General features: G+C 50.6%; 12 protein-coding genes across 12 annotated transcripts; 5 read left to right on the top strand and 7 right to left on the bottom strand.

Moving 5' to 3' along the window:
* Positions 1-186: 186 nt before the first annotated feature.
* On the bottom strand, positions 187-752 carry BDV17DRAFT_259099 (uncharacterized protein; the record flags this gene model as incomplete). The annotated part of the gene is made up of 3 exons (XM_073757403.1): positions 187-513; positions 582-598; positions 660-752. Coding segments are annotated over 3 exons (194 nt in total), but the record flags the coding sequence as incomplete, so codon positions are not given.
* Positions 753-852: 100 nt separating this feature from the next.
* Positions 853-1,595, top strand: BDV17DRAFT_41947 (uncharacterized protein). The gene is made up of 2 exons (XM_073764512.1): positions 853-1,193; positions 1,254-1,595. The coding sequence occupies exons 1-2, from the start codon at positions 933-935 to the stop codon at positions 1,482-1,484; spliced, it is 492 nt and encodes a 163-aa protein (XP_073617039.1). The 5' UTR covers positions 853-932; the 3' UTR covers positions 1,485-1,595.
* Positions 1,596-3,015: 1,420 nt separating this feature from the next.
* BDV17DRAFT_259109 (mediator of RNA polymerase II transcription subunit 12) lies at positions 3,016-9,090 on the top strand. Its single transcript, XM_073757404.1, has 6 exons — positions 3,016-4,213; positions 4,283-5,724; positions 5,778-6,076; positions 6,124-7,286; positions 7,348-7,574; positions 7,626-9,090. The coding sequence occupies exons 1-6, from the start codon at positions 3,598-3,600 to the stop codon at positions 8,655-8,657; spliced, it is 4,779 nt and encodes a 1,592-aa protein (XP_073617040.1). The 5' UTR covers positions 3,016-3,597; the 3' UTR covers positions 8,658-9,090.
* Positions 9,091-9,324: 234 nt separating this feature from the next.
* On the bottom strand, positions 9,325-10,211 carry BDV17DRAFT_289809 (uncharacterized protein; the record flags this gene model as incomplete). The annotated part of the gene is made up of 4 exons (XM_073761737.1): positions 9,325-9,413; positions 9,491-9,602; positions 9,674-9,788; positions 9,865-10,211. The coding sequence occupies 4 exons, from the start codon at positions 10,209-10,211 to the stop codon at positions 9,325-9,327; spliced, it is 663 nt and encodes a 220-aa protein (XP_073617041.1).
* A 1,222-nt stretch (positions 10,212-11,433) lies between these two features.
* On the top strand, positions 11,434-12,699 carry BDV17DRAFT_259111 (CIA30 family protein). The gene is made up of 3 exons (XM_073757405.1): positions 11,434-11,566; positions 11,627-11,860; positions 11,915-12,699. Exons 1-3 carry the CDS (start codon positions 11,479-11,481, stop codon positions 12,634-12,636), a joined length of 1,044 nt encoding a protein of 347 aa, XP_073617042.1. The 5' UTR covers positions 11,434-11,478; the 3' UTR covers positions 12,637-12,699.
* A 22-nt stretch (positions 12,700-12,721) lies between these two features.
* BDV17DRAFT_259113 (phosphoribosylaminoimidazolesuccinocarboxamide synthase) lies at positions 12,722-13,854 on the bottom strand (the record flags this gene model as incomplete). The annotated part of the gene is made up of 2 exons (XM_073757406.1): positions 13,555-13,854; positions 12,722-13,486 (listed from the first exon to the last, which is right to left on the bottom strand). Coding segments are annotated over exons 1-2 (896 nt in total), but the record flags the coding sequence as incomplete, so codon positions are not given.
* Positions 13,855-14,085: 231 nt separating this feature from the next.
* On the bottom strand, positions 14,086-15,905 carry BDV17DRAFT_42153 (glycosyltransferase family 69 protein). The gene is made up of 3 exons (XM_073764514.1): positions 15,033-15,905; positions 14,752-14,977; positions 14,086-14,690 (listed from the first exon to the last, which is right to left on the bottom strand). Exons 1-3 carry the CDS (start codon positions 15,627-15,629, stop codon positions 14,293-14,295), a joined length of 1,221 nt encoding a protein of 406 aa, XP_073617044.1. The 5' UTR covers positions 15,630-15,905; the 3' UTR covers positions 14,086-14,292.
* Positions 15,906-15,948: 43 nt separating this feature from the next.
* Positions 15,949-19,027, bottom strand: BDV17DRAFT_280805 (cytochrome c oxidase subunit VIa; the record flags this gene model as incomplete). The annotated part of the gene is made up of 6 exons (XM_073759942.1): positions 15,949-16,305; positions 16,359-17,501; positions 18,269-18,355; positions 18,530-18,689; positions 18,752-18,776; positions 18,865-19,027. The coding sequence occupies 6 exons, from the start codon at positions 19,025-19,027 to the stop codon at positions 15,949-15,951; spliced, it is 1,935 nt and encodes a 644-aa protein (XP_073617045.1).
* A 273-nt stretch (positions 19,028-19,300) lies between these two features.
* BDV17DRAFT_42199 (DNA-(apurinic or apyrimidinic site) lyase APN2) lies at positions 19,301-21,712 on the top strand. Its single transcript, XM_073764517.1, has 4 exons — positions 19,301-19,521; positions 19,572-19,704; positions 19,754-20,463; positions 20,514-21,712. The coding sequence occupies exons 1-4, from the start codon at positions 19,465-19,467 to the stop codon at positions 21,456-21,458; spliced, it is 1,845 nt and encodes a 614-aa protein (XP_073617046.1). The 5' UTR covers positions 19,301-19,464; the 3' UTR covers positions 21,459-21,712.
* BDV17DRAFT_42166 (uncharacterized protein) lies at positions 21,713-22,359 on the top strand. The gene has a single exon (XM_073764515.1). The coding sequence runs from the start codon at positions 21,966-21,968 to the stop codon at positions 22,296-22,298; it is 333 nt and encodes a 110-aa protein (XP_073617047.1). The 5' UTR covers positions 21,713-21,965; the 3' UTR covers positions 22,299-22,359.
* A 324-nt stretch (positions 22,360-22,683) lies between these two features.
* On the bottom strand, positions 22,684-25,657 carry BDV17DRAFT_42179 (putative anaphase-promoting complex subunit Apc5). Its single transcript, XM_073764516.1, has 7 exons — positions 24,691-25,657; positions 24,547-24,640; positions 24,083-24,494; positions 23,911-24,034; positions 23,750-23,856; positions 23,559-23,695; positions 22,684-23,507 (listed from the first exon to the last, which is right to left on the bottom strand). The coding sequence occupies exons 1-7, from the start codon at positions 25,406-25,408 to the stop codon at positions 22,790-22,792; spliced, it is 2,310 nt and encodes a 769-aa protein (XP_073617048.1). The 5' UTR covers positions 25,409-25,657; the 3' UTR covers positions 22,684-22,789.
* An 858-nt stretch (positions 25,658-26,515) lies between these two features.
* On the bottom strand, positions 26,516-27,572 carry BDV17DRAFT_289816 (HMG-box domain-containing protein; the record flags this gene model as incomplete). The annotated part of the gene is made up of 3 exons (XM_073761738.1): positions 26,516-27,018; positions 27,067-27,341; positions 27,394-27,572. The coding sequence occupies 3 exons, from the start codon at positions 27,570-27,572 to the stop codon at positions 26,516-26,518; spliced, it is 957 nt and encodes a 318-aa protein (XP_073617049.1).
* Positions 27,573-27,958: the final 386 nt, after the last annotated feature.

Below are 27,958 nucleotides of genomic sequence, written 5' to 3' on the forward strand. Positions count from 1 at the left end.
AAAAAAAAAAAAAAAAAAAAAAAAAAAAAAAAAAAAAAAAAAAAAAAAAAAAAAAAAAAAAAAAAAAAAAAAAAAAAAAAAAAAAAAAAAAAGTGGTGCAGGAGCGGGATGACTGAGCCCGCCATAGTGGCAAACAAAGTGGCGAAATCGTTCGCCAGTTTCCGAAGCGAGATACGAAGTACAGGATAGAGCACGAGACCCCTCATGGTTGATAATGAATTACCAAATGACGGGACATCAATGTTATAGGTTATTATTAAGGCCACTGCGGGTCAAGTGTAAAAAAAGCCCAGATCCGCCAGTATGTACAATCAGTCGCGAATCCCACGTTTCCTCCATCATGGCGGCGCGCACTCCCGAGACGCTTTGAATTCGCCCCAAGTGAGCGTTATCTCAACTCGATCCAAGAACTGAAGTATTCGTCATGATTCACAGAGATGGCGCAGGCGAAGGCGTTGCGGTGGCGGCGCCGCGAGCATTCGGGGTAGGAGGGAGGAATATGGGGAGGTAGGTCTATAGATTATGCGGTTAGAAGTTCGCGCGTCCTTCGTGGGCTATTGTCGAGGAATTTGGTGACATACAACTGCCAGGGCCATGACTACATCGATCGTCAGTCAGTTAAAGATTTCCCCGAGGCAGGTAACAGCAATGCAACGTACCAGACATCCCAACCGACATGTACGCGGGTGTAGTCGCATTCTTCTTTTGCTCTTCGGTTTCACCAAGCCAGGATTGCAGCGAGAAGACCATAGCGACCCTAGTTCTGTTTAGGTATACTCGAGCTGTTGAGCGACTAATAAACATACCATCCGATCATCCTACACAGAAAGAGCTGTCAGATCAACAGCGCATGGCGGATAGCGCACAGTTTTGGTAAATTCATAGCTCACCTGTTTCGTGTAAACATCTGAAGGGTTGTCAGTGATCGCGAAATGCGAATCCATGCGCTGGGAGAAACCAACCGCTGCCATAGGCATTGTGCTCGACATGGCGCCTGGTCCCCAGCGTCAGCCTCATCATCCCTATTCACCTTGTTCAGAGTTTCGAGCGCATTGTTCACCTGTCATGTCTCCATCGTTTTTGTCCTTGGGCGGCTCGACGTAGGGAATGGCTATTTGATCGTCAACGTTAGCGATCAAGGATTCATACTGAGGAGACGCGGAAGCAAGAGTTTGACTAAGCGACATACCAAGGTCGAGCCTCCGCATATCTTTCTTGGACGCCATCTTTAATCGTTGACTGTCGAATTCCAGGTCCGTGCAGCTTGCGATGAAGCTCCGGATGAGATGGGATGCTGGCATTCGGCGATGGTGGCCGCCAAGCCCAAAGCGGCAAGTTTGCCTGGGGCTCCAATCTGGGGCCGGTCCATCAGCTACGAAGTACTAGTACGGTTATCGCCCGTTTGTCCCGTTATCAACAGTGGCATCGCCGCATCGGTCTTTGTCGGTTCAGCTACCCTGTCAGACTTTAAGATAGGTCGATAACACATTTTCGCGTGTCAAACTGAAGGCTACAAACTATCTGATGTGTCTTTTACGCAGCACTACTGAAAGCCAAGCGTAAGGTACACTCCGTATTTTGCATGCATCTTGCCCTCCAGCCAATATGCTTGTCTCCTCCGGGGATTGAGCCCGGGCGGTTTCTTCCTCATCATTTTCAGCTCGTTTACCCTAAGATTCTGCCAATGATATCTGCCCAAGTTCCAACTATTCCAAACAGCAAAGTACAGAAAGAGTTAAACACAAAATCTCAGCCCCCAAGCACCTGCAAGTGTCGTCGGTCTGTACTTGGACCGATAAGGAACGCCAGAAGGCAAATGAGTTGTCATGCATCTTCAAAGTGGACAGGAGATGCTTGTTTCCCGTTGATTTCTCGGTCTCTGGATGTGCTTGCCAGGGTATCACTGCAGTCCGCAGTCTGCAGCCAGGACATGTTTGCTTGAGCGACCTCGGGCGTTCCAACTTCCAAGACATCTAGTCTATCTACACCGTCTTATGCCTCCGACGCTCAGTTCCGCCAGTCCTGGCCCCTGCCTCTAGCTTGCTTGTGTACGGCGCTTTGTCCTCGGCTTGCAGCTGATCATGAGGAACGAAGTTTCTTGTTCCTAGTACTTGGTTTGTACATAGATAGTGTTCATGATTGTTGCCGGCTAAAGTAATAGCCAAATCTCAGGCAAAATTGCTTGAAGCGGAAGGTCGAAATCGCCCTTCAATCATACGGTGTATCATGCCACCATCTTCATGAATCATATTCTGGACCTTCGAGTTACAAGTTACAACCTGACAGCAGGAGTGGATATCCGAGACTGATGGCACTTGCAGCTTATGGAAAGTTGTTCGAGCAAAGACGCGAAACATTGACTGGCTGGCGCTCTCGGCAAAAGTACGTCAGGCATTCTTTGTCCGATGTCAGGGCTGTCCCGAGATCTATCCAATCTTGGCTGGGTCTCTATCCCACGTCTCCTGCGTTGAAACAATAACCCTACGACTGGACCTTATCTCCCAGTTGTCTGATGGTCTGTTCTCCCGTTGCCGGCGGGATGTTCCAATCGGATTGGCAAATCTCGCAATCAGCGGATGTATTTCCGCCTACCCTGAACTCATCCTATGCCAAGCCAAACGAAGGGGATTGACCGGCACTCCGACGGTTCCGTATCAGGCTCATGGTTCAGGGATCTGATGTCTGGAGATCCTGGAGAATAGGATGAAGTACGGAGCGCGTATGGAGATAGTGGTGGGACAACAGATTGCCCAGGAAATAATGTTCCGTGCTACGCATGGCTAGCTGGCTGGAGAATGGAGATATCAGGCCCCGTTTTTGAGTGTTTGATGTAACTGCAAGGAATGACTAGGGGGTTAATAAATTCGATTTAATTATGTAAATCAGCTGTACCGAGTGACTGTCACCTCATCACCTCATGATCTTTAGTGACGAGGAAGTAAGAGTAGAGAGAGTAGCACCGCATAGAAAAAAGAGTATCGGGTCGGTAATATTACCTCCAGGTCAGGCCGTCGCCCCCCATAAGGACCAAAGAATGCCCGTCAGCCTTTACCCGACTTTACCAGTTCAACTAGTAGCAGGCCCACTGGATGGTCAGATCTTCTCCTGCTCAGGAGTGAGACCTCACTCTTTGGCCTTACGTTATCTGGAGTTTCTCGACGCTAACTCGGTCTCCGTCTTCGGCCCTTTCCTGCCTTCTCCCAGTTTGCTTCTGCTTCTTCGTCTTCTATTCTTCTTCTTCTTCTTCTTCTTCTTCTTCTTCTTCTTCCAAATCTCTTCTCTTTCATCTCCAGACGCCTTTGGTGGTGGGACTCCTTCACTGCAGTTTCCCGTCAGCCACCCGGTTCCGCGGTTGTTATTTACCGCTGCTCCTCCGCACCTCTCAAAAGTCAATCAAGGCGGCCCCGACTATCCACGATCTACGACTTGCCCGCAACTTGCGCAGGAGATGTGAAGGGCCATTGGCATTGGCTGACACTAAACGAAGCAGTTCCGCTATTCTTCCTGACTATATTCATAATCACCGTCCATCTACCCTACGAAACGAATACCTCAAATGACCAATCTTCCGTTGCTTGAATACACCATGAAATTGACATGATACCTCACTCCTCTGCCGGCGTCCAACCTTGGGGTCATCCCCTGCGCAAACTCGATAACGGCGCCTGTCGCATGGAGGCTTCCCAAGCCCATAATACACCCGATTTTCGGTCCGAAAGGCAACAGTCTACCCCCGTCCTTCCGCCGCAGACCGGGCAGCCGGCAGTTATCGACCTTACATCGGGTGCAAATGATGCGCTGGAGAGGGAACCCCCGGCAAAGCGACTCAGACTAGATGTATCCGCCGGATCATCTGCGAAAGATGCGAGTCCTGCGCCGGCGACTAGCGGGGAATCAAGGGTTACTCCGGGAATAGTCAATACAAAACCTTCCTCGCTTTCATGGCGTGGTCGCCCAGTATGGTCCTTTCAGGCTATGATATCCGAGGCAACCAGCGGCACAGAGGTCACTGAGGCAGACCCGTTTTCCGCAGATGAGGGTGAAAGACCTACATCGCCTCCTCCGCTTCCGCACCTTACTTGGAAGGACGGACCACCAGAGCAGTTTGGGAGTAATGCGACGAAGGCGCCAGATTCTGGTACCACCAAGGCAGTGCAAACAACCCCATTTTGCGTTGAAACACCGGCTGATGCGCCTGTCCTCAAGGGAGATAGTGAGTAAACCCCGGCTCTTCGACAACTGAGTATGGCGCCGCTAACAAACGTTTTTCAATCCTTCCCAGGATTCGCTGATTTTACACCGTGGACGGGGAACCATCCGGAGGATGTCTTGAATGAGCAAACGGTAAAGCAAGGACATTATGACCGCACGCAAGTTTCGCAGAACGAGTCCAACACTGCACGTCCGTCACTCTATGCGCAACTGAAGCACCGCTCTGGCTTGCAAATGCTTTCGTCAGTGTTCATGGCGGCGCTGGACAAAAGGCAGAATCACAACACAGTTAATGCACCTTCAAGCTTCAAGCCGCCGCCGCGCGTTACCTTGACCGATAACAAACGTGAAGCCTGGCTCCGTGATCTTGCCAACTCAGCTGTGCCTTTGCGTAGATTGAGCCGAACGATTCCTCACGGTATCCGAGGAAAGGCGCTTCTTGACCAGTGCTTAAGCAAATGGATTCCGGTCAGTCGAGCTGTATGGCTTGCGAAGTGTGTTGGCGCGAACGAAATTCGAGCCTTCAAGAGAAAGGGTACGAGCGGCTCCCTGGCGACAGGCTTGGAGGCGAAATGGGTTCGCGACTGGACGAGCGGTGTGCAGCAATTTCTCGAGGGAGTCATAGGGGCTTGTGGTTCGGCAGAGTGGAAGTCAAAAATGACATACGCGACTAGCTTGACTGCTCGCTTATTCTTTGAACGCTTACTCGACCATGACCAGTACTTCACTTGGTTTATATCCTCACTGGAAGCCGCATCACTGAACATGGTTCCAGTTTGGCTTCTGATGCTAGGCATCTATTGGGACAATATGCTGCGGTATCGGAAGCGCGGTCGGCGACTAGCTGAAGTGCTCCTTGACAAGTTACATCAGATAAAACAGCTGCGGCGACCTACTTTACTACAGCCACTTGCCGACCGACTTTCAGCCTGCATAAGAAAATTGGTCCTTGAGCATACCTCGTCGGTAATACTTCCGAGCTCCTGGGAGAAGTATAGAGACCTAATTCTCTCCTGCCTGAAGACCAAGGAAACCGCAGACAAGACGATTTTCGACAGCCTTGCGGAACGCAATGCTCGAATACAATTGCCGAAAACTCGACCGGAATCCACACAGCAATTTGCGCAGCAACAAGTTGTCCAATTATTTGACTCAATACGTTCGTCACATGACATATCCTCTATGTCTTTGGCATGTTTGAACACTCTCGAAGACAGGCCAACTCTAGTTACCAAGCTCCTCGAGTGGTCGGCGACCCCATTCCGCTCTGGTATTCGCCGTGTGTATACAGCCGCTCGGCTTCTGCGGAAGTGGAAAATGTCCGGCATTGACATTGAATCCTATATAATTTCTTTCTTGAGCGATGTCCAGGGCTCAGCACAACTGAATATGGATAATGTCTATCATATCGTATGCGAGCTCGTCAGATCTCAGACCTTCTCCATTACTAGGTACCTTCAATGGCTTATGGCCAAAGGAGTTACGAAACAGTCGGATGGTAACAATGACAAGGTATGTTTCGTGAACAGCGATACGGAACTGAAAGGGGCTAACCCATGCTACAGATGATGTCTGGGAGTATCTGCCTCCTTACTCAGCTTCCTTTGGGTCGTTTACCGGAGCACGTTCGCAATCTCCGCCAGACACTTCTGGCTCGTGCTGGCTTATCGGTGGTGGAGGAAAGCTCCACAATCGAGAGCTTAAAGTCCTCCATCAGTCAGCGCTTGCCGAGTATCTTCCAAGGCATCGCCAGTAACACCATTTATACGGACCCGTCACAGCTCAGCCTGACCTGGGCTGTCAAATCTGAAGTCAGCATATGGATACGGCAAGGCGTGGCTAAACACCTAAGGGATACGACCACGTAAGCAGATTGCAGCATTCACCATGTGTATATACTGACAGATTTAGAAAAATTGTTGGGCACTCTCTCTCCATTGAGTCCAAGGTCTCTGCTTTGACCTCGGAAGAGTTCTATTGCGTCCGAGAAATATTGGAGGGCTTCAAAGACGTTTCTATTCTTGCTGATGTTCTCAGGCAAGCTACAGAATGTGATGACAACGTAGTACTTGCGTCGGCTGCTGACACCGTCAATTATCACTTTGATGCCTTGTCTATTATCGGTGCCACATCAGATCTATTCAAAGCACTGCTTGAGTCTTATGCACGTCTCAAGCGGTTTGGCACTCCCAACTTGGACTTCGTATTCTCGTTGATTGAGCTTGGCTTACGTATTCCCGACGAGTCTAGCATTGTCTCAGTTCTTCGCCAGGATCTCGCTCGGATCGAGAGCAGGGCAGCGCTGGCAGCACCATCACCGCTGTCGGATCATATTCCTGCAACTTTTAACGATGTTGATGCGTCGTACCAGGACAAACTCGATCAACTGTTATTTTCCGGGAACGGCATAGACGAGTCTGCGATGGGTTCGGTCTTCAATTCGCTCGTCAAGATTCTAACATACGGCAGTGGAACGACAAAGATGTCGCCAACAGATGCTTGCAGATATCTAGCCTACTTACGGCCCTTCAATGCCAAGTATCTCGATGCTATGCTGGTACGATACGTCTGTGGCCTTTTAAAATCATCGTCCCGGCCTGCGATGTCTCGTATTCTTCCTCCTTTGATCGGGGTTGGGTGCGTCACAATCCACAGCTTCGTGCTCCTGGTCAAGAAACTTTCGGCCCACGAAAAGGCAGCAGCCATTCCTGCCTTGGATGGTTTGCGGCTGGATCTTCTTGAGCTGCTTATCCCTCATGAAGAAGCTACTGCAGACTTGGTCACTTATCGCTTCCGCCTAGCCCAGCAAGAGTTTCTTGTCAAATACCCCAACGAAACATTGGACATAATCAACGATGCGATCCCACTGTTTGATTCAGTCCCTCAAGACAAAATCTCAGGGTCGAGGCGCGATGATCTCGCAACGGCTACGGCGGTACTTCTACGCAGATTGCTGGCCCAGAATTCGAATCTCGCCGCGGAATATTGCATGCGGAAGCTGAACGGTCATTCATCCTTCACAGCAGTTCTGGAAAAGGCGGTCGATATTCTCTTGGGCTTTGACTCCCAAGACGGTATGTCTCTCCCCGGCTTGAAAGGGGAAGCGCTGTTCACCAGTAACTGACAGTTTGACAGGAATAGAGCCTAGCTCACAAGCCGAGAGAGTGATACTCATGAACAACGACTTCTCACTCCCTTTCTGCCAGTTAAAGCTTCAACTCTTATTCAATGCGAAGCCTGACGATGAGGTTAAGAACAACATAGTCGATGTGATGTTTAAGGCTGCGGTTGCCGACTCCCGCTCGAAAAGGTCCCACTGGGTTGGTCTGGTCAACCTAATGAGCCAAAGCGCAGCCCGACAGGTATGTCATCCACGGTACTCAGTGCTCATTTCCACTCACTGGCTTTCCTAGATTCGCGAGCGAGCGGAGAGTAGCTTCTTCTCTGTCACGATGTTCGACGAACCAGTGGACGATCCTTCCTTGTCCACTATGGCAGCCAGCACAAACTCGATCGAAAGCGCGATACTTTATCTGGCGATCATCGAGAAACTGGCATATAGCATTCCCGACACTGGGGTTCAGTCCGTGGCACCTCTTCTTGTGGAGCGATTGGATCTTCTACTCCAAAAGCTCATAATAATGCAGAACAATATGCATAGCTTCGCTGAGAACAGCAACGTTGCCAGCTCTGGCCCAGTCGTCATGTCCCGCTTCAACTTTGAACGATCCCTTGCTTTTTGGTTCTCTGCCTTGCTCAGAATGACCGTACTTCATCGTGCTGCCTTCACTGCGCCGGCGTCCCTAGGCCACAAGGCCCCTAGCTTACAGGAACAGACTCGCCTGCTGGTTTCGATATTCTGCATTGCATTGGCACGGCTGCCAGATAACATCATTCGCCTCTTTCCGACTGCCAATTACTTTCCTCACGCCATTCAGCCTCAGAACTTCCGACCGTGCCCTGGAATTTTGCTGCAAACCCATGCGTTAGACGTCGCAGCATCTCTCATCGATTCATTCCCAGACGAAGCACGCCAGCAATGCGGCCGTCTCCTTAGGGAGAAGTGCCCTCCTTTCCTCCAGTTTCAGAATGACCGTCGGTTCCTCTATCTCTTGGGTCCAGTGACGGATTTCTCAATGTCGAATTCCCAAATCCCAGCCTCTGTCTCTTCCCCTGCTGCTGGCGGCTCTACACCAACCCCAACCCCTGGTGGCCCTGCAAGTCAGTCACAGCAACAACAAACAGTTGCTTCCACTGGATCAGCATCTGTATACGAGAATACGAACTCCATTGCGGACCGTCTTCGCCTTCGGCACCGCGGTCGTTTCATTGGGCCCTACCCTGTACGGCCTTGGGAGCTTCTTGAAGATGCGGCTCCACTTCGGGGTGTCAATGACACCGCCGTGAGCTTAAAGCTTTTTGACGCCAGGCGTGTCAGGGCTTAACATATATCTCTACACTCATATATCCGACTCCATCTCATCTTGGCATGTCATTCTCCTAAGTCTTTCTCTTCTTCCCCTTTATATTCTCGATCTTGCATATATGCTGCATCTGAGTTGGCTACTTTGTTCATTTTCTCATCATGATACCATACAGATTTGGGCTTATGTCAGCCAGGCTATTTTAACGGCGGTTATCCTTCTGATTTCGTTGTCATAACTGGTATATGACGTGGCCGTAGTTTCTGCATGTTGATTTCGATACACCTTTGATTGATTGTTGGCTTTTTCTTGGATTCGATTGTACATATAGAACGGCGTTTATATCGGATGGGTGGTCTTTAGGACCTGGATATGACTTGCATTCTGATTTACGACATGGCATACCATATATATTATTGGAGATTCACAATTGATGTTGACCTTTGAAACACCAGTCTGCCATTGACATTCTCTGTAGAGTAACAGCATGCTGTATTGAACAACAACCAAATATACAACCAAGAAAGGAAACACAGGATAAATGAGTGATCCCCCCATTCGGGCTCACACACCAAGGGAAACCTCCAAGTGCAAAGCACTTGGTAAAAACCTTGGGCGGGATCGTACAGTCTAACAAACAGATAAACAAGAATCAAAACACCAAAACTCCACGACACCCGCCCCAACATCAGCAGGCAGACTGGGTCTCGAGGACTTGGTCATTGACTTTGACTTGATCCTCTAGGCCTCCGGTTGAGGCCTCTAGGGGGGGTTGGCCTGTGAGTTCCGCCGTTAGCTCCATGGTCCATTGTCCATTCATCTCGTAATGTGTATCATAGGAGTGTGCTACTTACTCTGCTGCTCCAACTCCACCCGCCCGTCTCTGGAAAGTTCGATTCGGATGCACCGCCCGTAGAGGGTGACTTGTTTGTGCTTGGCGAGGGCTTGTTGGGCGTGCTTGTCTTTCTATATAGATGAATTTGTTAGCTATGTCCTTGGACCTAAGCTAGCATTTGAAGAGGGGTAATATGACTTACGAGGAACTGCACAAAGGCAATGGGGTATTTTCCACCCTTGACGAGGTGAACAAAGTTGAGCCCGATTGTGCTGAATAGGGCTCGGATTGATTCGGTGTCAACGGCCGGGTGGAGGCTGGGTTTGTCACCGTCAGTTTCCCGATCTAACTACTACTTGGGGGCCCCTGGGGGCGGGTTAGGGCAAGACTTACTTTCCGACCATGACCCGGGCGGTTGCAGGGAGGAGGTTCTGGGCGTTGTCGTCGTTGATGGTGTTGTTGTTGTTGGAGGCGTATCCGATCGTCTCAGGGCCGTACTGTTGGCCATGATCGTAACAGTACTGCTGGCCGGGGCTGTAGTTGTAGTTGCAGTACTGCGGAGCTGGATAGCAGTAAATAGGATAACTTGCCGGGTATTTAAGCTGAGAGTAGCCGTTGTGGCCATGGTCATATGGCTGGTGCTGATTGTGGTAGTAGGGTTGAGAAGGGCTCGTAGAGGGCGGAGGAGTTGGGGCCATGGAGACGGTGCCAAACTGAGACTTATAGTAGTAAGTAGTCATGGTGGTGATATTTAAAGAAAGCTGAGATGTTAGATCTAGACGCTTAGCGAGTGGTAGAGCAAGATAATAACGAACGGTGATGATAATGTAGGGCAAGTATCAACGAGCGAGACGGTTGTAAATGAGACGGATATGACCCTCTGCACAGCGCAGAGAAGAGACCTTTTTTTTACATTCGGACGGAGCTCGTAGTAAACCCCGACCCAATAAACTATGGGCAAGCACTGCGGCGAGCCCTGGTTGGTGCGCAATAACGGTCTTGCTGTCGAGGAGTCATCGGCAACCTTCTCAGGAGACAGGACCAGAGAGTTGACGATAGAACCGCGGTTCGAGGTGATAACTGGAGCATAAAAAGTCATTCCGTGCCAAAAAGAGCAAGATGGCAGCAGGGACTGGTTGGTATCAACGGATGCAGAGGGCAAGAACAGACAGTACTGACAGCGCACATGGTCTCATGCTCAAGCAGGGTGTAGCAAGGGCTCGCCTGAAATGGAGCACCAGGTCCAGAATGCTCAAATACTGGCATAGTCGGAGACTACAGCCCTATATCCGAATTACCTTATTCTAAATGGAGATAAACAGAGTTCAATGACTCCGTGGCGGACGTTGCGTCCGCCGTCGTTCTCTTAAGTTGCTTCCATGTGGAAGAGGAATTCCAATTGTCTGATTGCTATTTATACATTTACCTCTGCCACGTTCTCGTCTTCTCGACTCGAGCTTATTGTTAGTTCCTTGCCAATAGGCAAAGCTGCTGCCAGAGCTTCCTGAGGTTCATCATAAGTTGCGGTGACTTTGCCCCCGAGGGAAAGTCCAATACAGCCAGCCAGCGTGCTGTGAGGCTGAGGCTAAATTCTAGCAGTCACGTTTGACGCGCAAGCTTAAAAACATGTGGACAGCAAATTTGCATACTGATGGGTTTCCACACCGAACCTGTCACCGTTCGAAATATCATTCTTCTTTTAACAGTTTCTGCGGGTATTGATAGCTGGGAAGTTTACCAAAGCATGTTCAAAAAAGTATGCAATCAAGCATATGGCTTGCCATGAAGCTGAGGGAATGTTATCCGAAGGATTTTCATGTCTTGAGGAGAGGCATGAGGAGCATGATGGGTGTTGGTCTTAGGGCTGCTGATACTACCGATACCGGAATGGAGGCGGTGGGTGCTCCCGACGTCATCCGGCCTCAGGCATGCGACTTATTTATCTCGGCCTCTCGACCAAGAGCGCCATCGCGGTTCCCAGTTATCTCTCGATTTCAGAGCTCCATCATGTTTCCAACAGCTAGTCGCTTAGCGGCCAAACCGCCTGGATTTATCAAGCGGAGCGCCGAAGAACTTGGTCGGTTGTCAAGAATCGGTACGTTTCCTGTTTTCAAATGGCCTGTTGCTTGAGCCTAACTGCTGTATCCTGAGCTAGCTTGGAACACCGAAGCTCTTCACACGCCGACTAAGCCATACCACCTTCTCAATTTCGAAGATGAATCCCACGTCGCAAGCTGCAAGACTATGGCCGACCGTGCCGTAGGAGGCTTCAGTACCGCAAGCATCGACTATGTCCCCGCCGACGCTTCGACGAGCTCGCCCGCTCACGCAAGATTTCACGGAAGCATCTCAACCAAACTGCCGAATAACTGGAGGGTGCAAAGAACAGGTATGTAGCCTGCGCATTGCGAAGGATACCTGGAATAACGCGCGTTTTTTTCAGGATACGCCGCCTTTCGTAACCACGATCGGGGGTTCTGGCTCTTTGGAAGATTATACTGGGACCTCGACCCGTACACCTTTTTAGCATTGCGAGTCAAGTCTGACGGCCGACGGTATACCGTTAACATTCAGACCGACACGATTGTCGAGACCGACATCCACCAGCACCGATTATACACACGCCACCACCACGTGCGCGACTCTCCTTCCTTACCCAACGATCCCCTTTCAGCGTACGAATCACCAGAAGCGTCAGAGTCACCCGAGGCTGCCAAAGAGAAATATCCGAACGGCATTCCGCCCGCCCTCTCTGACGTTCCCCCGCCATCCACAGTCATGTCTTCCATGTCGGCCACGACATCCGGCTCGACGGGATGGGAGACGATCCTCCTGCCGTTCAACTCATTCGTCCGGACGAACCTCGGTGTTGTAGCGGAGCCTCAGACTTCGATCATCCGGCAACGGGTGAAGAGTGTAGGCATTGGTTTGACGGACCGGGTTGAGGGCCCCTACGATTTACGCATACATCGGATCTGGGCTACGAATGGAATGAGCCCAGGGGAGATTGAGGAGGAGCGCCGGATCTGCGGGTCAGCTGCTTTACCTGTGGATGAAGGCGTACGGACAGGTTGGGTTCCGTCGACGGCTGAGAGTCCTAAAAAGCAAGTGAGTTCAGAGAATAAAGGGAAGGGGCTGAAGGGTCTACGCGATGAGTGGGATTAGGGCACAAGCAAGAGCACTCGAAATTGTACAATATATATTTTTGATACCTTCCATATTAGGAACAATTTACAAACTTCACGGCCCAAACCAACTCAACCACTTAGTTACCCCCCGTAATCTTCTCCCAAGCCTCCCTATACTTCTCGCTCGTCCGCTGCGCGATCTCCTCCGTCATCCGAACCCCAGGCTTCCCCTTCAACCCCTCCTTCACCAACCAATCCCTCAAAAACTGCTTATCAAAGCTTACCTGCCCCCGTCCCACCTCATACTCATCCCTCGGCCAAAACCGCGACGAATCAGGCGTAAGCACCTCATCAGCAAGCACAACATCATCATTCTCATCAATACCAAACTCAAACTTCGTATCGGCAATGATAACCCCCCTCGTAAGCGCATACGCATGAGCCGTCTTGTAAAGCGTCACAGCCAGCTCCGCAATCCGACCCGCGTACTTCTCACCTACAATCTCCACCGCCTTGTCCGGGTGGATATTCTCGTCGTGCTCGCCCTGCTCGGCTTTCGTTGAGGGCGTGTAGATTGGTCCGTCGGGGAATGCTTCGCTCTCTTGGAGTCCTGCCTTTACGGGAATTCCGTGCACGGTGCCGGACTTCTGGTACTCGTTCCATGCGGAGCCTGTGACGTACCCGCGCACGATGGCCTCGATAGGTAAAATGCGGAGTTTGCGGACTTGCATTGCGCGGTTCTGAAGGGTTGGCCGGAGACTCTCGGGGATTGCAGAGGGGAGGTCGAGGGTTATGAAGTGGGTTTTCAGCGTTGGGATGGCGTCTTGCAGGAGGCGGAACCAGGTTTGCGTGCATAGGGTTAGGAGGATGCCTTTTTCGGGGATGCCCTAGATCATTCAGTTGTTAGCTTGTGCTTCTGGAGAGCGCTCCTAAGATTATGTATGGCAAGGCATACATTCTCCATGATCACATCGTAGGCGGAGATGCGGTCTGTCGCGACGAAGAGGAGGGTCTTGTCGTCGACTTCGTACAGGTCGCGGACTTTGCCGCGCGCGATGAGCGGCAGGAGGCCTTGGAGGTCAGTTGTTGTGATGGCGTTGGCCATTGTGATGGATGGGGACTTTTGGAGCAATTGGGGGAGTTAATGGAGGCTGAAGGGAGGCTGAAGGGAGGCGATGCGTCACTCGGATTTTTTGGCGGGGTCGATTTCAGACTAGAGGGGTATGGAGACGCGGTATCGGACGAATGCATATTGTGCCTCAGGCTTCACTCGATATAATCCGGAGTGTATGGCACATGAGGATGATACGGCAGGAAATTACAGCTTAAGGTTCAGCTTGGCACTTTTTTTTTTTTTAATATATATGTGTGAGTTATCGATTTTGCTTTCATAGAGAGCACGGTGGCTCAGTGCAGCTGGCCAGCAGCAGGTCTTGATCCGGCTTTTTTATGAATCTTCTCCGGACGTATGATAGCTGGCAATCTACCTTCTTACCCGTCATTCCGGGCTTCTCCAGGCACCCAGCCCGAGAATCGTCAAGGGCATGCGAGGCGTGTCACTTTTGCCTTTCCGGAACACGTGCTCTTGTAAAGAACGTGTCTCGAAAGCCAGTTCCTGTAGCAGGGCGTGAGCAATTTATATCTGGCCGAAGATCGTCGGCCTTTGAGACCATCAATCACAGTGGATTGAGTGTCACGTCCCCTGAGATTGAACTTCATCGACAACGCAGAAGCCACCGCGATCTTTGTGGTTCTCATCTTCACCTTCCCAATCGGCAAACCGGCTTCGTATAGACCATCTTCTGAAGAACGGAGAACTAAACCAGCGGCGAAGCCGGTTCTCCCATACGGACTCTAGTATTCCCCAAGTGGAGAGCCAGTGGCTAGTAGAATGAGTCGCCGAGTAAGAGGGTTCATTGTAGCCCACCCGAACAAAAGGATTGAGATAAACCCCCCTTCGCTTCGAGATTATGTTGTCCGCATGAATCAAGCAGGTATCGGAAGCCACGAGGTGCTTTGATGTCAGGCCGTCAGGTAGGCTTCGGAATTGGACGGGGTGAGTCGAATAGATTGCTTCTGTAGACATGAAAACTAAAACATCGGGTGTTAGCATTTTGCGAGCACTTTCCGTAAATTGCGCCGGTTGACGTACCCATTCCATCCCAGCAGCTACTGACGGGCACCGGTAACATGTACTTCATAGCTTCTCTCGACCTGGACGAACGAAAGAAAGGCCACTTTTGCATAACGGGTTCGTGGTCTTCTGCATCTCGTAGAGCGAGTGCATCGGACTCGGACGGAGGTTTTAGTATGTCGAAGGAGCAGGCGGCCGTATATGCCCCGTAATTCGTATTCAAGAGACCGAGAACGTCATCTTTCTATTTTCGCATACGCATTAGCTGGATGAATAGCCCCAAGTGATGTGCTACCAACCGTAAAGATGACATCGCCTAGAAACAAGATCCGGTCGAAGAAAGTTGAAGAGTCTCTGAGGTCATATAAAGGTTGAAGAGCCTTGTTCCGTAACCCAGCAAGGTGAGAAATGCGCTTCGGGTCCGCTGCAGGATGCTTCAATGCTTCATCGGAGGTAGACGAGTCCGAGATTAGGATACTCCGTTGTACCCCTATCCCACCCAGTGTTTTGTCGAGGCTGCGGAGTGTATCCTTCGTGCCTTGACTGCTTCCAGTCTCATATATACTGACATATATGTTATCAGATCCAAAAACATTGGCTAGCTCGACGAGGACTTCGTTCCATTTCGTGGGCAGGGTCCGCTCGTTGTTCCAAAGGGCACTGGCGATGAATATCCGCTGGCGGTCTGGAGGTCTGTAATCTAGATGAGTTTGCTCTTCATGAAAGTGTCGATGAATAAGAAAAATGTCTACTGTGCTCCAAAGGACGAAAACGAGCAGGAAGAGCTGAAGGATACGGCGGCGGAGCTTGGGATAGCGCGAGAGATGCCGGATAAAAGAGACGAACATGAAAGACAGTCCATGGATAGCGGACTTGCATGTATCTGATACGTGCATTTGAGGCTGCAGTTGAGGTACGGGCGAGCTCGAGAATAAGCCTGTCTGGTCACATTAGGCTTAGCGAGTGTCGCAGGGTGGACGTTGAATCCCTGCTTCACGCGGAGATCGGAGATGCTGCCTTGATGGACGCGACAGCGCCAAGACTCGGGCCGGACACAAAACTGGGGCTGCGATCGATTATCTACTGTCAACATTACTCATCTCTCCTCTCATTCTCGCAAAGTGAAAACGGATGGCATTGAGACATCTCTCAGAACCTAAGGCCCATCAGACCGGCCTATGAGTGGAGAATTATTTAATCAAGAGTTCAAGCCCATCAAAGCCCAATGGTCTCGAAGTATTGATCGAACCTTTGAGGATTACCAGCTGGTTCTGCAACCGCAATATAAGTATCCGGCCGGATCAAGTACGCTGCATCCTTCTGCAACCCGACTTCCTGATACTTCTCATCCCAGGTATATGTGTGCAGCGCTACGTCCCTGGTCTGACACCATTGCTTCAGTACTGGGCTGGCCGCTCCGTAGACTTGAACTTGCCAGCTTATTGACTTCAAGCTCTCGAAGTTATCAACATCGCCGACAATTGCCCATGGCATACGATCTCCACCGTGAACATAACCTGCAGCGCCAGCCGACAAGGTGCTGTGTCGGTAATCGATCCAGATCTGAGAGACCTTGCGAAAGAGATTATGCCTGGGATAGTCGAATTGGCGAGCAACGGTGCAACAAAAGGCACAACCCAGGTTCGAAGGGTTCGAGCGAAATAACTCTGCGAAATGACCGCATTAAAGCCGCTATCTGTCGTGCTAACCAAGTTATTTGCAAACGCACGACGCTCCGTCTCGTAGCTGTCGAGCAACGATAACCCGGCTTGACCTTTTATGACCACTGACAACTTCCAGGTAAGGTTGATCGCATCTTGGATACCGGCGTTCATTCCCTGTCCTCCGACCGGACTATGGATATGCGCAGCGTCTCCGACCAAGAAAGCCCTGCCTTTGCGGAAGGCAGCTGCTACGCGGTGATGGCTTCGATAGGTAGAAAACCAGTTCAGCTTGTCGATCTGTAGCTTCAAAGTTCGCTTGATCTCAGGAGCAACGTCCTCGAAGCAGATGTCAGTCCCTTTCTGCGCCGTCCTATCATCAATGGCCCCAGAGACACGGGCTCGTCGATTATCGTCATACGGGAACAGCAGTATAAACTCTGACTCGTTGAGGGTAACGTGCGCGTCGCCGTTGACTGTTGGCCCACTCCCCTCGATATCGGCGACAAAGAATATATGGGAGTATGTTGCGCCGTCGTATTCGATCCCGGCAGTATGACGGACAGCTGAATGGGCTCCATCACAGCCCACAATGAAAGTCGCTTCACAAGTTTCGAAATCATTGTCGATGCCAGCGGTAGGGCGCTTGTCCTGGCTATCAGTTCTTCTCAACTGAGCTGTGATGGACGACCCATTCTCCCTGAATCCGATGAGCTCTCGGTTCCGCTCGACATGGACACCGAGGGAGTTAAGACGGTCCTCCAAGATTCTCTCGTGCTGATCCTGAGAAAGAATATGGATGAAAGGGTACGGCGTTAACCCGGTGCCAACATTACCTATGGGGATCCGTCCCCGGTGAGTGCCTTCGGACCAGACGTTCGTCGCTTCAATCTTGTGTCCCTTCGAAACGACATCTTCGGCGATGTCGAGCTGGCGGTATAGTTCTAGAGTTCGCGCTTGGATAGCCAGCGCCCGAGACGTAGATACGTCGGTCTTTGCTTTGTCAATGATGCGGACAGAGACGCCTTGTTTGGTCAGCCATAAGGCCGTCACGAGTCCAGAGGGACCAGCGCCAACGACGAGGACATCAGGGCGGCTCATCATTGACTTTATAAGCGGTTGTATTCGTGCGGGATGGAGTATATAGACGACCCAATAGAGATCAAGGTAATGCAGTCTTCAAAATAATATACAATTTGAAAATGTTTGCGGCCAACGAAGCCGTCCCCATCCTCGTATTTATACTCTTCCCTCCTACTACGACTGAGTCACTATATGACATACTTGTTGCGGGCGGACAAACTGTCATTGCACGGAGATCCGACAGCCCGACATTCGCGAACTTCCCGCTCGGCCTGGCGTTTCAGCGCCGACTTCAGCGCCGTTCCGGTCCTTTCCTCAGACTCGGCTCGTAATTCCTGTCACCTGGACCATAGCACAAATATAGATTTATCGATGTTGAAATAGTATACGAGGCCCACTGTCGAGGCATTTCGTCATCTAACTACCATGTTCTCAGCCCTGGCTAAGCTCTGGGTCTATGTGAGACGTTGATACAATTCCGGCTTCTGTACATCAAAATCTACATTTCTGCGTCCAATTAGTCCGAGACCCAGTAGCCCTTACAGCTAATCGATTGGGTTGCAGCACTTCCAAATTGGATACCGAACTTGAATCTAGAGCGCTCGCGGGCGCGCAGTCTGAATCCGGAGAGAAAGAAAACGCATATTCTGTATATATTGAATTCCAAAGCGGCAAATGAGCTTGTAGGGTACATAGGAAACTCAAAGAAGCATAGTGATGGGTGACCGCTTCGTCAACATAAGCTTGCGACTCTATTTTCTGGACTCTCTCTCCTTCCTGGATAAATGTACATCGTTGTTTTCTGGAATCGGTGCAGTCCTGGTCCACGTTAAGCTGCTTATTTGTCCTTGTTGTGGTAGTTGACGTTGGAGTTCCAGCTGCGAGCAGTCAGCAATTGGCAATTTGATACGAATGTCGTAGAGGGGAAGGAGTTAAGATCCATAGCGAGCGGGCGTAGCCGATGTGAGCGAGGCACTTACAAGATGGTCTGCAAGAACGCGATAGTTAGTACCTGAGCAAAGATATATTTAGGACTGTATCCAAAGACTTACCTTGTCACCGTCTCCCCAAGGGAAGTTCTTGGAGCGGATGTTCTGGTAGGGGTACTCAGTACGCTCCTCCAGAGGAGTCATATGCTCCCAGTGCTCCCAGTGCTCGTTCCACTGGCTGTAGGCGTTCCAGCCACCACCGATCAAGCAGGGAATGACGGCGCTGTAAGGATATGAGTACGACTGTCTCAAGTTCGAAGAGGGGATGACGATGGCATGACTTACAAGATGGAGAGCTTGAGCCAGAGACCTAGGATGCCAATGGGTCAGTATGGTCCTGTTTCGCCAGCTGTGCGCTGATTATACGCTCGTAGGGCCTCAGGGAGGGCAAAACGTACTGCTGGTAGAAGCAGCGTGGTGCTTGACGGCAGCTCTCTCGCGGTTGAACTCATTGTCGACAACCCAGGAAGGGAGCTTCTCGGTGCTGTTGAAGCGGCGCTGGATAGCCGAGCGAACCGGAGCAGAACGCTGGGCGAGGCGAAGGACGTGCTGAGGGATCATTGTTGCGGAATGAAGAGCGAATGGCTCGCAGCTGTTGTCTCGATCTTCAAGGTGGGAATATCAGACGATGCCGGGCTCGGGTGGGCAGACAAAAGCCGCTTAGCGCTTCCCGTGATTCGTTCGTCTCCGGCCACAACCGTCTGTTGTTATGTCAGCAGCCTCTGCACCTCCGCGTGATGTCACGCGAAATAGGGTCACGTGTGTCTATCAATGTGTCTCCTTGCAATCTGATCGGTCAAAACCACATCTTTCCTTACTACTGGGTTAATATGCACAATCGAGGCTCTGAGCAGCCGGGATGGGGTTTCGCATCACAACATGGAACGGTGAGTCTTCGCCCCTACCACGACATTCGGATACCGATAGTGATTCTTCGCGTAGTAAACGGCATAAGGTGTGTTAGCTGGTTCAGAGCGTGCGATTGATCTCGCGCTCTAATGCTGATTAGGAATCCATTCTCGTATGAGCCATGGAGGAGTTCGCGAACTTTTGAAGTAAACTCCCTCAATTCCTCTTGCAAATGCAGCTAACTTCTCGGAAACAGTCTATGTTCGCTATTTTAGAAGCCGACATTGTCGTCTTGCAGGAAACGAAAATCCAGCGGAAGGACCTAAGAGATGACATGGTTCTGGTTTCTGGGTGGGACTGCTACTTCAGTCTACCCCGAGTGAAAAAAGGTCAAATCTGTTGAATCCGTGATCTTGCTAACGACTGACAGTTTCTCAGGTTACTCAGGCGTCGCGATATACACTCGTAATGCAACATGCGCTCCCATCCGTGCGGAAGAAGGGCTGACAGGAATTCTTTGCCCGGCCAATTCGTCAGTACCTTTCAGGGACTTACCTGAAGACCAGCAAATCGGCGGTTACCCGACGATAGAACAGTTGTCGCAGCTTGAGGTAGATGCAGAAACGCTTGACTCTGAAGGTCGCTGTGTCCTACTCGAGTTTCCTGCCTTTGTTCTCCTCGGACTCTATTGTCCTGCCAATCGAGATGAAAGTCGGGACGCTTTTCGTCAAAACTTCTTAGACCTGATGGATGCCCGCGTCCGAAATCTCATCGCCATGGGAAAAAGAGTGTTCGTGACTGGAGATATTAACATCTCAAGGGGAGAGATTGATGCAGCACATGCGGCAGAGAACATCAAGAAAGGGGCTATCACGGAGGACGACTTTGTTTCTGCCCCCGCGCGTCGTCTATTCAATCAGCTTCTGTCTGACGGAAAAGTTGTGGGCGAGCGAGATGAAGGACGAGAACAACCTGCTCTTTTCGATATATGCAGATCCTTCCATCCTGACCGCAGAGGCATGTATACTTGCTGGGAGCAGAGAATAAACGCTCGGCCTGGCAACTACGGCTCGAGGATAGATTACGTCCTTTGCAGCTTGAACATGCAAGACTGGTTTTCCGACTCCAATATTCAGGAAGGGCTCATGGTACGTCCTTGTACAAGTTTACAATATACCTGCGCTAACGAATACAATAGGGGTCGGACCACTGCCCAGTATATGCCGTGTTCAAAGGCAACGTGCCTCTCAATGAGGGTCAAACCACCATTTACGATGTTATGAACCCTCCAGGGATGTTCCAGAACGGCAAGCGCCAGCAAAAATGGACATCAAAGCTTCTATTGCCACTGTCAGCAAAACTGATACCAGAGTTCGACAGGCGAAGGAACATTAAAGACATGTTCAAGCGCAAGCCCAGTCAGCCTTCGCAGAAATTGTCCGCTGCTCAGCAACTTACGCCAGCCCAGTCGACTGAAGAGATTAACACAGTCACAAAGGCCACGAGCACTCCTTCAATCGTTTCAGCTACGGAAGCGCCGGTAAAGGCGCCCGGTGCGAGTCCACAGAAGGGAACTGTTCGCAAACGATCCGTCAGGACAGAGAACCCTTCAGTCAAGCGTTCCAAATCTGCCAGTAGTCAAGCCGCCGCACCTGGAGTCGGGCAGAGTACTTTGAAGGGATTTTTCAAACCGAGAATTACTTCGACAGGTGAACAACAAAACACCAGTCTTTCAAAGGATGGGGAAGCCGGGCTTGCTGGAGAATTTGTTGAGAGACCTTCCAAGTCCACCAGCCTACAAACGACTGAAAAATTGTCTCTGGAAACAGCACAAGGCTTCGCAGGATCCAACGGGTCGACTCTAGCAACTGCGACGCCATCAGACAAAGAAGCAGACGTCGTTGATCCGGTTGTTAGCAAAGAGCGTTGGGGAAAGCTGTTTACGAAGAAACCTCCCCCCACCTGTGAAGGTCATGACGAGCCATGCATTAGCCTGAAGACCAAAAAGTCTGGTGTGAATTTCGGCCGGACGTTTTGGATTTGTCCTAGGCCACTAGGCCCCAGCGGCAATAAGGAGAAAGGGACTGCTTGGCGATGTCCTACTTTCATCTGGGCAAACGATTGGGACTCTTCGACGATGTAGTAAATGTGAAGTTACACCCTTCCGTCAGGCTCTCCCCACCTTGATGCGGGTCTACTGTGACAACATCGGATCTCGATCCCAAACCCTCTCATTTCCATCTTGGCTTCTATCGTCAGGCGATCCTTCACTTTGGTGAAGCGGATAGCTGCCGACACTTGGCGCTATAGTTTCAGGTCTGTCACCCTTAGAAGTCCAGACCAGTCAAGCTTCACGTCCCAGAATTCACTCGAGAATCTCTGGAAAGGTCTAGAACAACCTGAAAGATCGTTAAGCGCCCTTTCTGTTCCTAGCGACGAGAGCGTAGCTTAGCTTAGCGTCTACATTCACGATTCGCCATCGTGTGTCCAAACCTCACTCCTATCTGCACTTTTTGCATCTCAAATACGCGGGCTTCGAAACCACATTGCGCCACCTAAAACCATTGTTTCGTGCGACCATTTCTCTGCATTTTCTCGCATCATCCCGGCAGCCTTAGCCGTCGAGACTCGTGCCGCGCATAGCGCAGATATGCTCTGGGTCACAAGCCCAAATTTTCCGAGTCCACCAAGTCTGGATGGCAAACCTGGACGGGGGAAGCGAACAATACAGCCCAATCTATATCTAGAGCCTGACCTCGTGAAAGCGTCTCAACTGAGTCAACTCGCTTCCAACTCCGGTGCGTCCATCCAGAAATACCAACTGCGCAGCCTCTCGTCGCGGGGTCTTTCCCCAGAATACCTTATCGAGCAACGCCCGACCGACAGAGACATCATTTACGCCAAACTGTCCGCCTACGCTCCTACGGCCCATAGTCAGGACACCGAGGCTTCGACTCCGTCGTTCAAACCTGCACAGGCATGAACGACTTGGAAACAGAGCATTTCAGCGCTGGCGAAGCCGCCCGGTCGCTCCCGTGCCGGGCTCTCTATCACGCGAGTGGGTATTTCCTAGCTGCTGGGATTATGTCTGCGCTATAGGCAGATTACAGAGGGTGGATACTAGCAACAGGGTGGTGTTTCGACGGCGGGGCCGGGAAAGTATGTTTGTGGGTCGTTAGGGCAGGATACAAAGGGAAGGATTCGACCCGTCTGGAGGTCGAATTATACAGTGCCAGTACTGTGGATGCTCCGACCAAGTTCATGAGAGACTACGATGAGCGGGTTTGGAGAAATATCCTCCGTCCGTTACTCGGCAATGATTGAGGACGTACAGATTGTCTGGGACGTTATGCCTAAATCATCATTGGGATTCGATGAGAAGGGGTGGCTTTGAAGCTCTGCCTTCCCATGCTAGTCCTGATTTCAATGCTCCTGTATTTCATAATTCATTATGATACATCAGACGAGAACAACTCAACCCTGCGAAGACTTCTGCTTGCGCAAGTCAAGATACTTTGCGGCATAATCGTTCGCAAGGACCGAGTCACCGGTAAGATGCATGACGGTTGCCTTCTTCGCCATCATCTCGCACTGCCCCCTAATATCCTCGATCTCCTCATACTGGTCGTAAGCACAATCCAGAAATCCTAGCGCCCGATTCATATGTTCCTTCTTCGCAGGGTTATTCTTCCCCTCGCTCCATATCTTCCCGGCGATGCCCATATTCGAATCTACAAGGAGGGAGTAAGCACCCGCTGCAAGCTCGCAGTCGCTGCATTCCAGGATCTGAGGCAAAATGCTCTCGATCATCAAGGAGACGGCTTCAAATTCCTTGAGGCTAAGGAGGACACTGCCGAGCGCGCAGATAGCCTCCCAGAGACCCGGAAGGAGTCGCGAGCGGTATGCGATGCTTGCGGCCCTCATGGCGAGCGAGAAGCCGCGCTGGGGCTGGCCCATCTTCTCGAATATGCGGGCCTTGAGGCAGAGGAGTTTGACTTGGGGCTGGATGTCAAAGTTATCTTGGTGGATTGACTGGGCGGTCTTTTCGATTAGCTCGAGCGCTGGGGCGTAGTTGGCTTGGCGGATTAGGGACTCGACCGTGAGGAAGGATAACAGGAAGGATAAGTCGCTGTCGGGAAGGTCAATTGCTTTGAGCTGGGACAGTAGATAGCCCGCGGCCACTTGGTCATCACTGGAGGCTTTGTTAGATGCGTGTGATGGCGGTGAGAGAAATCGAGCATACTTGTATACTTTGCGTTTCAGTTGGAGGACCCCGGAGAAGAATGCCCAGTATTGACTTGTTTTTAGAGATCGAAACCTTTCTGGGCTCATCTCGGCCATGTGGGCAGAAACCTCACTATAACGACCTTGTTGCGCTAGCTGGATATTGTGAGTGACTGGTGGAAGCAAAACAAGTCTTGGAACTTGACTTACTAGCTGGCAACTCCGGAATGTACTTTTCAGATAGTCTTCAAATGGTGCGCTGTTCCGGTAGCAATGGCGGAAAGTCTCGCTGCTCAGCCAGGCGAGATGTGTGATCCCTTGAAAAACGAGAATCAGTCAAGGACGTATAATGCGCGCTTGGGGCATAGTACCTATTCGGGAGTACAGTGCAGTCTGAAGTAAAAGCTGTGGCCCCATCGAATTCAAGAGGCCTTTGGTGACGTTTAGATGCGATGCTCGGACAATGTTTTCAATCGACGACGCTAGGCTCTCCCCCTTCAGACGTTAGAAAGCGCACAATGAATAGCAGGGAACAAAACGCACATTTTGTAGCTCAAGCTTTGCTTCGCTCAAGAGCGTTGTACTTAGCAACCCCCACATTTCAGTTTCCTTTGCTTTCGCTTTGAGAAAGGCAAGCCCTTCTTTTTCATTCCCTAGCATACCAGTATTCTCAACGTCTTTTATGAGCTCTGGAAAAGCTTTTCCAAAATGGTACAGCCAGCTCATACAAAAGTTCAGGCAGTTCATGTCATGAGATTCTCTAGCAATGGTCACGGCTTCTTGCATTGCAGACACGGCCTCTCTAAAACAGCCGAAATCTGCTTGCAGTATCGCGAGATTGAGGAGTGCATACTGATAGGTACCCTTGTCGCGACTATGCATCGTATAGTCGAAGTAGCGATGAAGGTTGTCAAATGATGATGGGTAGTCCCCCGCTCTCCAAGCGTCCAGAAATCTGGCGGTTGTTAGTTACGAGCAGAGAAATGTTCTCTGTTTGAATGGCCCACCTCAGGTAGTGTATCAGGTTAGGCAATGTCACGCCAGATGCAATAATGCGCTTCAGCTGTGTCTTCATTCCCTCTGGGACTCTCCCACCGAATCCTAACACGTTAGTAGAGGGTTCACAGGCCAAGGACGGCAGGATACTGTACTTTGTAATTCGCTGATCTGGAACTCCAAGAGCCGCTCGACCTCCTTCGTACTGACGTAGCGATCGTCTTCGTCATGATCTTCAATGTTCCCATATGCTACCTGAGAGAGGTGACTGTTCGTATCGAGGCCGAGCTCTAAAAGGTTGATATCCACTGGAGGCTGCTCGTCGGAAGGATTTCTGCGCGCCCAAGCTCGGTATGTTGGCAGGCGGTATTTTACAAGGCCTTTCCATAATTTCACCGAATCGTGGAATTGTAGCCTCGTAAATTCCAGTTGAGCTCTTCTGACAAAGGCGCCGAGGGGAGAACAGCGGGCCAGGCGCATGCCAACAGATTCTGGAGCGAGACCAGCATCTCGTTCTATGATCTGCTCTTCGCGGGTCTTTGCAAGAATGGTAGATATATCTGCGAAGAACACCTCCAAGGCATCACAGGAATCAATTGACCAAATCTTTCGGAGAAACAGGTCCCAGATAGATCGGCCAGGGATGGAAGAAGGATGTGCAGTCAGGGCTTTTTCCAGGTCTTCAATGGACACTGCATACTGCGTCGCCCATTCGTCCGAAGAGGGAAGTGCGTCGCCTGCACCCAAGGGGCTCAAATAAGCCACCACAAACGAAAGGATATGGATAGCAGACGAGTTTGGGACCACGCCTTCGGTGTAGATGTGGATAAGGCACAGCAAGGCAACCTTAGATGGCGTAAGAAGTCGACTCATTGCGGCTGCATGCTATGCATTGTTCGCGTTGACGCTAACCTTGGCTTCTAAGCTCTCGAGGAACGTCCGGTTGAGAGCGCGTCTGCAGCGCGTGGACAGACAAGAACGGGAAAAGGCAGACTGCCCTAGTGTTGTTGGCTGGAATCGACCACAGAGGTTGGAACTCGGTCGAGGACGTGAGGAGCCGGGAAGACTGAAGAGCAAGAGCAAACACGAGGCAGTAGGAAAGGTATTTGCAGTTGGTAGCACATTATGAGATTTTTTTTGTTATTTTACACATACGACCATAGGGTGTGGAGAACAGGGCTTCCCGTCCGCTCAGCCGTACTTAAGCCACACGCCGGCTGGTTAGTAGTATGGTGGGTGACCACATGCGAATCCCAGCTGTTGTATGTTTTGCTTTTTTTCATCTACCCCATTTTTTTGTCTCTCACGCAGCAGACAGGCTACGCATTTCGACATCGATAACTGTTTGTTTCGTCATATAAGGCTTCTTCTAAGACTATTACTATCTAATAATAAATAACAAAGCATGGCCGACCGAAAATCAACGAAAAAAGGGCCCCACGGTACGGATACTTCGAGGAAGCGCAGTCAAGACCACTACGACGCCCAAATCACAGTCTTTTTCAAACAGTGAGAATGGGTAGCAGCACGATTTGGATTGACATGAGGTCGGAGGTACTCAGTCAAGTCTTGCGAAACTAAGCAAATGAGTCAACTGATTGGTAGACCAACGCACTGAGAATGATACTTACGTCACTGGCTCGGCTGTATACCTCGCCATGTCTATTGGAGCTTGGGATCATTTCCCACACTATCCATAATGAATCGTGACCCCACGGGACACGCTCTTTGGTGGCCTAGCACAATAGGATCGTGGTCGAACGCTCGCAGCTGGCCCATCGAGTTCCCATATTGAATTTTGATATGACCAAAAGGCCGAGTAGCTCAGTATCCTAGGTTGAGCGCGCCGAGGAGGGCTTCTAGTGTGCTCTGTGCCGTACAAGCGTGGGTGGGACGCCACAGGTCCATGAACTGACATTCAAGAACGGTGCACCAGGGCGATCAAAGACAGATGGCGGAGGTAAAGGGTGGAAGAAACATTCAAAAGCAATCAGCCGCGAAGTCTGGAAATTCAAATGATCCTCTGAAAGATTGCTCGGCGATATCCAGCTGCGGAAATAACGCAGGCCTGCCGTAGTCGCCATGAGCCTGCTGGAATAGCGAGTCAAATGCATTCGTTCCAAAATCTGTAGGCTCTTCGGCTAAACCGCTGGCGCCGAACATAACGTTGAGATTATCAAAAGACCCCATGTATGTTGTACTTGCATTATGAATGTTCTGCGTATCTGGACACATAGGAGGTGTAAACATGTTAGGTGATAACGTGTTTATTGAGGGCGGAGATTCAAAGGGCATCGAGCGCTTTGAGGGTTTGGGTGAGGAACGCGAAGTTGCACGGCGTTTCTTCTCAGAGGATTTCCGTGGGGTGTACTGGTAGTCGGGGTGCTCCTCGGCGTGTTTCTTTTTGAACTCTTCCGCCAGATTCTTGAAATGTAGCTTGGCCTCTTCGGGCTCTGCCCTCCATTGCTTGCCTAGTATCACCGCTATTTGGGTCAGCGTTTTCATGTTACTTGTGGAGGCAGTGAGCTTACAAATTTCGTTATTAGAGAGGTCTGGATATGTCTCCTTGACTCTGGGGTGGTGGTGCTGTCGATAGAGGATGAACGCATTTGGAGGTCGGGGGATTTTCGCAGCTTTCATGGAAGATCGCCTCGATTTGGCAGGAATCTCGCTCGATTTCGAACCAAAAGCCCTAGCATGGGAGGCGACAGAGATTGAAGATCCGGAGAATGCTGGTGTGCGTAGAACACGGAGGGCATTGATTGATTCATCGACAAAAGATACGACTGGAGTACCTAAAAGAGCACTACCGTAACTTGTGAGATTAAGACTAAGGTTTGGGGACTTGGATAACTCACGAAAGACGAGATTTGATCTTCTCGACGTTATCATGGCCGATGATGTCCACCCCGTTCGTCGGCAAAAGGACTTCATTATTCGTAGACCCGAGGTGGCGCAAAGCGTCCTGCCACAGTAGCTCTGTGATATTGTCGGCGGACTGTGTTGTTGACTTCATTGCAATCGATACGGCAGCCATTCTGTTGTCGCAGTTCTTGCTGGCGTCCCTGGATGAGAATGAGGTTTGGAAGGTCATGTCTTGTGGAGTGTCATTCTGAACCATCAACGAGCGATTGGGAGAAGACGGGAGAAGGTGGCTCAAAGACAGTGTCTCGGACAACCAAGTTGAAGTATGAAAAGAGTTTAAAGACTCGGCTAGACATGGCGGTTATGTTGTGTTCTTATTGGGCTTCGGAGGCTGGCGCATTTCTTGGTCTGGTCTGGTCTGGTGAATCACAAGTGAAGTCAAATTCACTCAGACGTTGTTGAGCGGCTAAGATCTGTTGTTATTGCTTCCTAAAGAGGAAGAACACAAGAACAGAAAGCGCTTCTGTCTTCCTATAGTTATGACTTCTGGTATCCTTG

Source organism: Aspergillus undulatus (assembly GCF_047715775.1).
Source record: "Aspergillus undulatus strain CBS 261.88 unplaced genomic scaffold BDV17scaffold_15, whole genome shotgun sequence".
NCBI lineage: Eukaryota > Fungi > Ascomycota > Eurotiomycetes > Eurotiales > Aspergillaceae > Aspergillus > Aspergillus undulatus.

Bases quoted from the DNA above. Each gene is read 5' to 3' on its own strand.
- BDV17DRAFT_41947 (XM_073764512.1), top strand. From the start codon at position 933: ATGCGAATCCATGCGCTGGGAGAAACCAACCGCTGCCATAGGCATTGT. The intron at 1,194-1,253 runs GTCGAGCCTCCG...GTCGAATTCCAG, and splicing joins TGACTAAGCGACATACCAAG to GTCCGTGCAGCTTGCGATGA.
- BDV17DRAFT_259109 (XM_073757404.1), top strand. From the start codon at position 3,598: ATGATACCTCACTCCTCTGCCGGCGTCCAACCTTGGGGTCATCCCCTG. The intron at 5,725-5,777 runs GTATGTTTCGTG...CCCATGCTACAG, and splicing joins CGGATGGTAACAATGACAAG to ATGATGTCTGGGAGTATCTG. The intron at 6,077-6,123 runs GTAAGCAGATTG...TGACAGATTTAG, and splicing joins CACCTAAGGGATACGACCAC to AAAAATTGTTGGGCACTCTC.
- BDV17DRAFT_259111 (XM_073757405.1), top strand. From the start codon at position 11,479: ATGTTTCCAACAGCTAGTCGCTTAGCGGCCAAACCGCCTGGATTTATC. The intron at 11,567-11,626 runs GTACGTTTCCTG...ATCCTGAGCTAG, and splicing joins TGGTCGGTTGTCAAGAATCG to CTTGGAACACCGAAGCTCTT. The intron at 11,861-11,914 runs GTATGTAGCCTG...CGTTTTTTTCAG, and splicing joins CTGGAGGGTGCAAAGAACAG to GATACGCCGCCTTTCGTAAC.
- BDV17DRAFT_42153 (XM_073764514.1), bottom strand. From the start codon at position 15,629: ATGCACGTATCAGATACATGCAAGTCCGCTATCCATGGACTGTCTTTC. The intron at 14,978-15,032 runs GTTGGTAGCACA...ATGCGAAAATAG, and splicing joins TAGGCGATGTCATCTTTACG to AAAGATGACGTTCTCGGTCT. The intron at 14,691-14,751 runs GTACGTCAACCG...CCGATGTTTTAG, and splicing joins TAGCTGCTGGGATGGAATGG to TTTTCATGTCTACAGAAGCA.
- BDV17DRAFT_42199 (XM_073764517.1), top strand. From the start codon at position 19,465: ATGCTGATTAGGAATCCATTCTCGTATGAGCCATGGAGGAGTTCGCGA. The intron at 19,522-19,571 runs GTAAACTCCCTC...TCTCGGAAACAG, and splicing joins GGAGTTCGCGAACTTTTGAA to TCTATGTTCGCTATTTTAGA. The intron at 19,705-19,753 runs GTCAAATCTGTT...ACAGTTTCTCAG, and splicing joins TCTACCCCGAGTGAAAAAAG to GTTACTCAGGCGTCGCGATA.
- BDV17DRAFT_42166 (XM_073764515.1), top strand. From the start codon at position 21,966: ATGCTCTGGGTCACAAGCCCAAATTTTCCGAGTCCACCAAGTCTGGAT.
- BDV17DRAFT_42179 (XM_073764516.1), bottom strand. From the start codon at position 25,408: ATGAGTCGACTTCTTACGCCATCTAAGGTTGCCTTGCTGTGCCTTATC. The intron at 24,035-24,082 runs GTGCGTTTTGTT...TAACGTCTGAAG, and splicing joins CAAAGCTTGAGCTACAAAAT to GGGGAGAGCCTAGCGTCGTC. The intron at 23,508-23,558 runs GTATGCTCGATT...CAAAGCCTCCAG, and splicing joins CTGAAACGCAAAGTATACAA to TGATGACCAAGTGGCCGCGG.